The sequence below is a fragment of the Vombatus ursinus genome, unplaced genomic scaffold (genome assembly GCF_900497805.2).
Source record: "Vombatus ursinus unplaced genomic scaffold, bare-nosed wombat genome assembly UNPS02014239.1, whole genome shotgun sequence".
Taxonomy (NCBI): Eukaryota; Metazoa; Chordata; class Mammalia; order Diprotodontia; family Vombatidae; genus Vombatus; species Vombatus ursinus.
In genome coordinates, this window is record NW_020954017.1 from 125,533 (window position 1) to 135,333 (window position 9,801).

General features: G+C 41.0%; 1 protein-coding gene across 1 annotated transcript in view; it reads right to left on the reverse strand.

The window, feature by feature from the left end:
• Positions 1-7,523, reverse strand: part of LOC114042018 (carcinoembryonic antigen-related cell adhesion molecule 20-like) — a 115,159-nt gene extending 107,636 nt beyond the window's left edge. The window contains exons 1-2 of the mRNA XM_027860728.1: positions 7,478-7,523; positions 955-1,311 (exon numbers count right to left, since the gene is read on the reverse strand). Of these exons, the coding sequence (XP_027716529.1) occupies positions 955-1,311; positions 7,478-7,523 (403 nt within the window). The remainder of the gene's footprint in view (positions 1-954; positions 1,312-7,477) is intronic.
• Positions 7,524-9,801: the final 2,278 nt, after the last annotated feature.

Here is a 9,801-nt window from a genome sequence, read left to right on the forward strand (position 1 = left end):
CCTGAAATGTGTTTGAATTTGCACTGTTTGAAGTTATAATTATGTAAAATATGTTTATTGGTTGCAGCCACATGACGAAAGGTCATTCAAATTAGAATAATGCAACCACTACAGGGTAATCTCATTGTTTGTACTCATTGGTGGAAACTTAGGCAAGCAACAGAAAGGAGATCTCAGCCCTGCTACTTACTACCTATATGACTTTGGGCCAGTCATTGGACATCTCTGGGTCTCAGTTTCTTCATCTGTAAAAGGAGGGGGTAATTGATTCAGTAACTTCTAAGGTTCCTTTCAGACAGTCAGGAGCAAAGTCAGGATTTGAACCCTGGTCCTCCGGCTCTAAGTCTAGCATTCTTTCTACTACCCCACAGTGAGTTACCATGAGGCTCTATCTGGTCAACCATCAAGATTCTTTCCTCTGTTCATCTTGCCTATGAAATTCCTGTTCCCTGGCCAAGGTTCTGATATTAGGGCAATGCACTTCCTTTGCAAAGGAGAATTTTAGCCCTTCAATTTGTGGCATCCACTGAGCATCCTACATATTTCTTGGAGCCTGCTTCTCCTACCACTCTGTACATTCCTACATTTCCCTCCTGTCCTTCCTCCTCCCAGGGGTTAGAGGCTGGACCCTTTGGAGGATAGGGCACATCCCCACTTCTCCCACTCCACCCCTCGTATGACTACACTCTTCCCTCCAAGGGTATTCTTACTACTCCACTGAATCTGGTCCCAGTATCAGTGACAATAGTAACCACTGTTACAACTTTGTTTTTGAACTCAAACATCCTGAATCTGAAACTTTGCTCTTTCTACAAAAACAGGTCAACTCTCAAGGGATAGAAATAGATGTGAAGAAAGGAGGGTCTCCCCCCTGAACCAAAAAACAAACAAACAAACAAACCCAAATCTTTTATATGCCATGGACTCCAGCTCCAACTATAGAGGGATTCTTACCATAGACTTGGAAACCTTGTGTCGCCCACATGAGCTTATTGTCTTTGCTGTTTACAATGATGGTATAGTTTCCAGAGTCAGTCACTTTGACTCCCCTAATGATGAGGGAGCCATTAGATTGCAGGACTTCCCGGTCGGTGAATGCAGGACCTGTGATCGTTGTCTCTGTCTCAGTGTCATAGGACAGGATGCTTCTCACAAAACCTATCCCTTGAAACCAGGTCACAGAGGCATAACTTCCTTCCTGGAGGCCATGGAGAGAGAGAAGGACATCTGCACCCACAACAGCAATGGATGGCTGGGGGATGATGGTGAGCTGGGCAGCACCTGGAAAGCTCCATGACATAAGGACAGAGGCTGGGAGAGGGGAAGGAGACAAAGGGACCCATGAGACTCTTTGAGCAAGGACAGGGCCACAGCATCAACCTACAGTGGGAGCTCCTTTTGAGATGGAGAACTGTGCCTAGGGAAGCCAAACGAGGGAAGCAGGACATAGTTTTCTGGAGACATTCTGAGTGGGAGCACACATGTGAAATTTCACATGTGTGTGTCTAGTCTACGCCTGTCTTGGCTACAGTTGGTCTGAATAATGAGCCTGGCCCTGAATTAGAATCCCAGTTCTGCCCCTGACTACCTTACAGGCTTCAGACGGTCACATCAGCTCTCTGGCTCTCGATTTCCTTAATGGCACAATAAGGAAGGGCATGAGCTCTAAGATATTGTCCAGCCGTGGGTATGTTCCTATGAGATGCTCCTATGGTCATAATCTTCAGCAAGGCTCTTTCCCAAGATGCTCTCATTTTGCTATACTATGAAATGATGCGGGGGGGGGGGGGGGAGGGGAAATAGATGCTTCCTCAGGTCCCTCCCAGTTCTGACATTTTTTGTTTTAAAGTCTATTCCAGATCTCACATTCTATGTCCTAGGGCCTCTTCCAGGGACAGGATTAGCTATTCTAAGGACCTTTCTAGATCTGACATTCCCTGTCCTAAAGTCCCTCCCAGCTTTGACATTCCCTGTTCTAAGGGCCCCCCCAGCTCTGATAGCCTATGTTCCATATTCTAAGGGATCTTTTGGCTCTGATGGTTTAAGGTCCTATGATTCTGTGCACAAGAAGAACCAATAAATCACAGAACACTGGATGCCATTGCTGTATGATACGTCCAAACAGAGAATACAGAATTTTGATCTAGAAGGAAAATGCAAAGCCACTTATTCCAAACCTCTTGTTTGACAATGGGAGAAGCTCAGGCCCAGAGAGAGGAACTAGTTTGTCCAAAGTCAGACTGTTGAAGAAAGAGAAGAGAACCCACTAGGAGTGAGGGTGAGGAAAGGCTCTGAAGGACTGACCTTGGGCCCCAGCCAACATTTCTGGAACCACTCCTCTTCTACAAGACTCAGTGAACATCTATCAATCAAACAGCTTGTGTGTGCCAGACCTATACATCCTCATGGCCTCCTTTGAGGCCACATCGAGTCCTAGAGGTGATGATGGATCCCCAAAGGCTCTACCAGTAGACCCCAAGCCGTGCCATGTCCAGTTGAGCTAGAGAGGCCTCCTGTCTGGACCCAGCAATGGCCAGCATGCTCTTCTTCCAAGAACAAGCTAAATTGAGGGGTGAAGGGAGAGCTCAGCATCAGAAGCACCACAGAATGATGGCACTTAAGGCCACAGCTGCTTAGATGCACTATGGCATGGTAGTTAGCACACTGGGCCTGGAGTTTCAACCCCACCTTGGCCATTCTTTTCCCATAGCCTCAGTTTTCCTATCTATAAAAAGGGGATAATAAAACTTGTAGTATTCATCTCTGATTGGACAAAAACCTACGGTCAGCAGATCTACCCTTGGAAGGAAGGAAAGCAAAGAAACAAGTATTTATTAAATGCCTACTATGTACCAGGTACCATGCTAAGTATTTTACAAATATTATCTCATTTGATCCTCCCAACAACTCTGGGAAGTAGGTGACATTGTTATCTCCATATTACAAATGAAGAAACTAAGACAGACAGAGTTAAGTGACTTACCCAGGGTCACACATCTATTAAGTGTCTGAAGCTGGATTTGAATGGGGTCTTTCTGATTCCTAGCCTGACACTCTGTACCCTGTGGTGCCCCCTATCTGCCTTTGACTTTGGGGATTAGGAGCACTAATCTAGATTTGAAAATGGCTGGGCATCAGGGCAATTCAAGAGCTCAGAAAAGCAAAGGGAAGGGGCGATGGTGATCTGCACCCCTCAATTTGGTTTACATCCAGCTAGTATCTAAATCACCCAATCATGCCTCCACCAAGGATACAGTGTCAGGTCTGAGCTGTGGTTACTAGAGAATGACCCACCCCACTCTTTTCCACAAACATGATTTAGAAGGGTGCAGGGCAGGGAGAGGTTCCCACAGTGTGATTTGCCTCAAATCCTAACCCAAGCCCTCCCAAGAATGGCTCTCATGATTGGTTCAGATAAAGGATGAGAACAGAAATATTCCTCTATCTAGAGAGACTGGAGCCTGGAGCCCAGGAAGAAAGGCTAAGTCATCCCCACCACTCACCCATTTCCCTACCTACATCACCTTTTTATTTTCCTGTCCTTCATCTAAGTAGGTCCAGGAAAAGGCACAAACCCCAGCACCAGCTCAAAGAAAGGCAGAATCATAGATTCTTGGAAGTATAGAATCTTGGAGCCAAAAATCATAAGATGTTAGGATCAGAATCATAGAATGTTAGAGATAGACTCATAGAATCAAAATCATAAATCTTAAATTCAAAGAATCTCAAAATCTTAGATCATAATGTCAGAATCTCTGAGCTAGAAAACCTTTAAACAATCATCTAATCCAATTTAAAATTAAAATATCATGTAACCATTAATTTTTTATAAAATTAAAAATAAATGTATTTCATACATCTATTACAATTATAATTATTGTTTGATTATAATATAATAAATTAAATTATTATTAAAATTAGAATATAATAAATAAAGAGGAAACTGAGGCCCAGAGAAGGGAACTGATTGGCACAGGGCTGCAAATTAACTTGTATTAACATCAGAGCCAGGAGTAGGACCCATATCTCCTGACTCACAGAACTGGGGTCTTTCTTTTGCCCTATACTCAATCATTTCCACTTTTCCCTCAACTCAGCTTTCTTATAGTATGACCATTCTACAAGGAGACCAAATCTAGCTCTTTCTGCCTTCACTCCTGAGAGCTTCCCATCTCTCATTGAGACTGATAGCTGGGAGAGGATTCTGGGAAGACGGTGAAATAAGTGGGAAAACTTTCGGCTCTTCAAATTTCCTCCCAAAAAAAAAAAAAGAACATCACCTCAGAGCAGCAGAAACAAACATGGGGTAAATCAGCTGTTCTTCTAAGACAACCTAAGAAGACCCCAGGAAAGACATGACCTCCGGGGTGGAGGTTTGGCCTGAGTGAAGTGCAAACACCTCCAGGCCAACTCTGCAGAATCAACCAACAATAAGCCTTGGGTGCAGCTCAGCCTCAGCCTTGGAAATTTGATCTAGAAAGTAGTGTGGGGGTCTGGTGGCTGAGTAGGAGAAGATTGAAAGGCCTTCCGCTGTTGAGGCTTGCTTAGCACAGCTGTACTGACCAGAGTCTCCACCTGGCTGTGGCTGCAGGGAAGAAGGAGCTAGCACACACGTGGTGAGTGCAATAGCAGAGGGGCAGGGACCCTGCTGGCTGTGGGAAATTGCGGGGGAGCAGAGCCTCTGGTTTCATTTCCAGAGCAGAGAGGACAGCTGTAGTTTGCAGCCACCTGAGAGATCAAAAAGAGCAAGATTTTTTGCAGGACAGCCTGACTGGGGCCCTAGCTGTGGCTTGGAAGTGGAGAGGAGAGCTCAAGGTTGAGCCCTGGGGACAGACCTCAGAAAATAACAGTAAGAATGACCTGAAGCTTGGGCCATTATTGCCCATTCCTCAGGACTAGAATTTGATCACACTTATAGCTGCTAAAAACAAACAAAATAAATGAATGAATGAATGAATAAAAATGAGTAAACTAAGAAGAAAGAACCCAAACATAGATAGCTACTATGGAGACAGAGATCTGGATTCATATTCAGAGGAAGATAATAGAGCTAAAAAAAAAAAAAGCCACTCCTTTTTCAATAAGAAACATCAAATGGTCCCAGGCACAAAAAGAGTTCTTTGAAGAATTTAAAGAGGAATTTAAAATCAAATAAGAGAGATTGAAGAAAAATTAGAAAAAAAAATAAAAGCAATGCAAGAAAATCAAGAAAATTATGAAAATAAGTCAAACAACTAGAAACAGAATCAAAAACTTAAGGAAGAAAATAATTCCTTGAAAACTGAAATTGGGTGAGGGAAAGGTGATAACATTCTAAGACACCAAGAATTCTTAAAACAAAATAAAAAAATGAAAAAATAGAAGAGAAAATGAAACAGTACATCAGAAAAGGAGAACAGATTGAAAAGGAATAATATAAGAATAGTCAGATGAACTGAAAATTATAATAAAAAAAGAATCTTGATGTAATATTGTAAGAAATTATCAAGGAAAATTGCCCTGAAGTTCTAGAACAAGAAGGCAAAGTAGAAATAGAAAAAAATCCACCAATCACCACCTGAAAGAGATCACAGGAGGAAAATTTATAGGAATATCAGAGCCAAGTTTGAAAGTTCCCAGGTTATGGAGAAAATATTGGAAGCAACAAGAAATAAAGCAACTTCAATGTCATGGAACTACAATAAGGATTACACAAGACCTAGCAACTACTACGTTGAAGGACTGTAGGCCTTGGAATACTATATTTCATAGAGCAAAAGAGTTGGGGTTACAAATTGTTTACTTCTTATATGTGAAAATATTAGCATTATTCTTATGATTGTCATTATTTGAGTAGTTTGAAAAGAAGGTATGGGCTGAGCTGATGGGGTGATTCTAAAAAAAAATAAAACGGTAGGGAGAGATAAAAAGGAATAATTATCTTATACAAATGAGACATAAAAGTAAGAATTGACACAGAAGAAGCTAGTAGGGAAAGGGTGGGTAGTGCTGGAACCCTACTCTCTTTGGAAATGGGTTAAAAAGGGAATGACATATATATCTAGAAGGGTGTAAAAGTCTTCTAAATTCAGAAAGAAATAAGAGGGCAAAAGAATAGGGTCGGGGGAGAGGATAAGGGATGGACTCTTACAGGGAACGGTAGGCTAAGGAATAGAAGGGCAAGGTAGCAGGTAAAAGTAAAACAGAAGAGTGAGGAGGGATAGGATAAATGGGGTGAGAAGGATAGTGGGGAAAAATAGGAAGGAGTTAAAAAACAAATCCAATTTGTTCTGTGAAGTTGGGATTCAGTCAAAGGGTGACACTTGAGGACCTAGAGGGCCATGTGTGGCCCTGAGGTCACAGATTCCCCACCCCTGAGTCCTAAAGGGTATAAAATACCTGCGCGTATACCTACCAAAACAGACATGGGAACTATGTGAACATAAACATAAAACACTTTTTATACAAATAAACTCAGATGTAAATAATTAGTAATATTTACTATTCATAGGTAGGTAAAGCCGATATAATTTTTAAAATGGCAATTTTACCTAACTAACCTATTTATTCAATGTTATCCCAATTAAATTACTAAAAAAAAAATTATTTTACTGAGTTAGAAAAAACAATAACAAAATTTATTTGGAGGAACAAAACGTCAGGAGCTTTAAAGAAACCAGGGGGAAAAGATGTAAAGGAAGTAGATTCAGTAGAATCAGATCTTAAATTACATTATAAGAGCATTGTTGAAGTGTAAAAAGAATGATTTCAATTATTTTTAATTAAAATTTTCTTGGATAAATAAAACCTGTGTAGCCAAGAATAGAAGGAATACAGAAAATGGGGGGGGGTGACTTTCATAGACAGTCTCTCAGGTTGTGATTGGGTTGGGATATTGCTGTGATGTAGGAAATGATAAGCTGGTTGATTTAGAAAAACATGGGAAGAGTTGGACTTATGAAGGAAGATGCTATTCACCTTCAGAGAAACAGATGATAGGGGGAAATGTGCATAGTACGATCTTACATATATATCTATGAGTGTGTGTGTACATATGTGTATATTTATAGATTTCTATGTATATATGTATCTGTATATATGTGTGTGTGTGTGTGTGTGTATATATATATATATATATCCACACTTAATTGTAGCCTTCTTTGCAGGGGGAGAGGAAGGGGGAAAAATAAAGTAAAAAGTGCACAGCAGAAAACAAAGAAAACCAGCAAGGAAGCAAAGCAAAGCTGGGCATCTTTGAAAACAATGTGTAGCATTTATTACATAAGTTTTCTTAAAATGAAAATTAGTTGTTTTATATTGAATTCTCTTTTATGGTCTACTGTGTACATAGCAATGTTTTTTTTTTCTTTTCTTATCTCATTTTGTATTTCAGTTTAAAATTTTAAATGTTTACAAAAAAAAATTTTTTGAAGAGACTGATAGGTCACCCCCCACCCCCACTACCTCCCACTTTTCCCAAGCTCCAAATCTCTCTCACCTGTGAGCAGAAACCTCTTCCAGGAGCTCCTGTGGGGAATATCCATGAGTTCTGACACCAAGTTCTGCCCCACCCCACTCTCTTGGAGTATCTGGTTAAAGATGGACAAAAGTTTCCTTCTCTGTCTCTGGAGGGGCTGAGATCACTTTTCCTCTATCTCTTGGGTCATTCTTTTATTACAATTCTTAAAGAGTTTTGTGGGCTTGGACTTTGGCTCTGCCCCTGCCCCTGCAGGTCACTGTGGTTTCCTGCTTTGGGTCATTCAGTTCCTCCCACAGCCCTCCCCTTTTGCCTCCATTGGACTCACTTGAAGGGCAGGGATGGGCCCAGAGATGTGGCTAAGAGCCTTAGGGAGGTGGAGCTAACTGAATCCCCTTCTGAACTTTCCCTGGGGTGGAAAAGCAGAAGTTTTGGCCATAAGCCAGGTAGACCTGAGTTAATTATTTACTTTCTCCAATAATATGTAATGCAATAACTATTTTTATGGATTTGTGATATTACTGTAATGGGCAGTCCTTCTATCTGCCTATCACAACTCCTTCATAACATCTCTTCTGCGACCACTCAACCAATATGCACCAGCACTCAGACTTACTGTTTTGATCCCTAGAGGGATGACTACTACCTTGGGTTCTAGGAATATGGGGATATATATTAATATATATATATATGGGGATATATATTACTGACACTATAGCTCTTGAGCCCCCACTGGTGTGCTTACCATTAACAATCAGCTTTTGACAAATTAGCTAAATCATAATTACCTTTTAGCAAAGACATTTACTAAGATAGTATATGGTAAGAGCAATTGTTTAAAACAAATCATACCCACCCCAAAGCTTGGGGTTCATTCACCCACGGATACATACATAATATATGGGAACAGTAGGCATGAACTCAACATATAGTGGTAATGAAGCATACATGTTGGATACAAGCAGGAGTGTACTAGTAAAGATTTAACAACCAACTCTGAAAAAATGTACACACAACACACTTTTAAGTTTAATCTGCATTATTAACATTTTCTTCATCACCTTCTTAAGGCTAAAAATCAATAAAACAATAAATCAAACCTTGATTTGTAGCATTCACCAATTTCTGAGGTATCAATGCTCATACTGAAATTTTAACAATTGGCCCTCTCAAACCAATTCAAGCTGGCTCCAATATACCCCTGGATACAAGTGTGGTAAAGTGTAATTCACAATTGCTGGTACTTCAGGGATGTGAAGTCCTTTCTCTATTCATAGATTCCACACACAGCTCCCCTTGGGGGCAATATCTCTAACACTCCTTTCTCCCATGAGAAGTCATGATGCCTCCTGAAGCTATCTCCCTCCTTGAGGGACTTTATTTCTTAACCTGATCTGGATTTCCATTTCACAAGCTGGTTTCATTTACATTATTGTCATATTTGCATTGATTTTGCTTTTGCACTTGAGGGATTTTTTTTTCAGCTAACCATTCTAAGAAGGAGGAGGAATGAAAATAAGGTGATGTCAGATCTGGCTGGTCTGCTCCTCAAGACAATGAATGTCCAGACGTATTCTGTACCAGACACTGTGCTAGGCACTGGGGCTGCAAAGACAAAACTATAGGATGCAGGAGAGTTGGAATGGAGAGCATCAGAGCCACACAGGGATAGCAATTAACAAAACTTTATTCCTCCTCACAAGGGAGGGGAGAGAACAAATACCAACATAAGGAAGGGTCGGTGTGTGGACCCCATTGCTCCAGACCCTTCCTCAGGGCAGCACATAGTGAGGTGGCTCCTGCAACTCTGGTCCAGCGTTCTTCAGGGATCAGAGTTATATAGAGTTTTAGGCAAAGAACGTGACAGCATCAACAGGAGACTGCTGGGTCACCTAAAGGGGAAGATAGTCATACGGCCAGTACCAATGAAAAAAGGGTATTTTCTAAATTGTCTAAAAAGGAGTGAAGAATGAGGGACTGGGATACTGGCACTAATTGTGCCAATCCAGCAAGAGGTTGAGACGGGACAGAGGAGATAATGCCCAGCCTCTGAGCATTAGACTTGGCATACATGCATTTTAAGCATCTGGAACCATCCAAATTAAATTGACTTTAACTGGCCAACAAAAAGAAAACAGTTCTTGTCTTGAAGGAATTTATATTCTCTTAGATGAAAACAACTTGTATACACTGAAATAAACACAAAACATAATACAAAAAAATAAATACAGAATAATTTCAGGCAGCATTACTAACACCTGGGGAAGGATGCAGGCATGACCTATACATGCCTCCAAACCACAGTAGGCTTGGAGAGGAGTTGCAGATTCAGAGCATTGGAGATA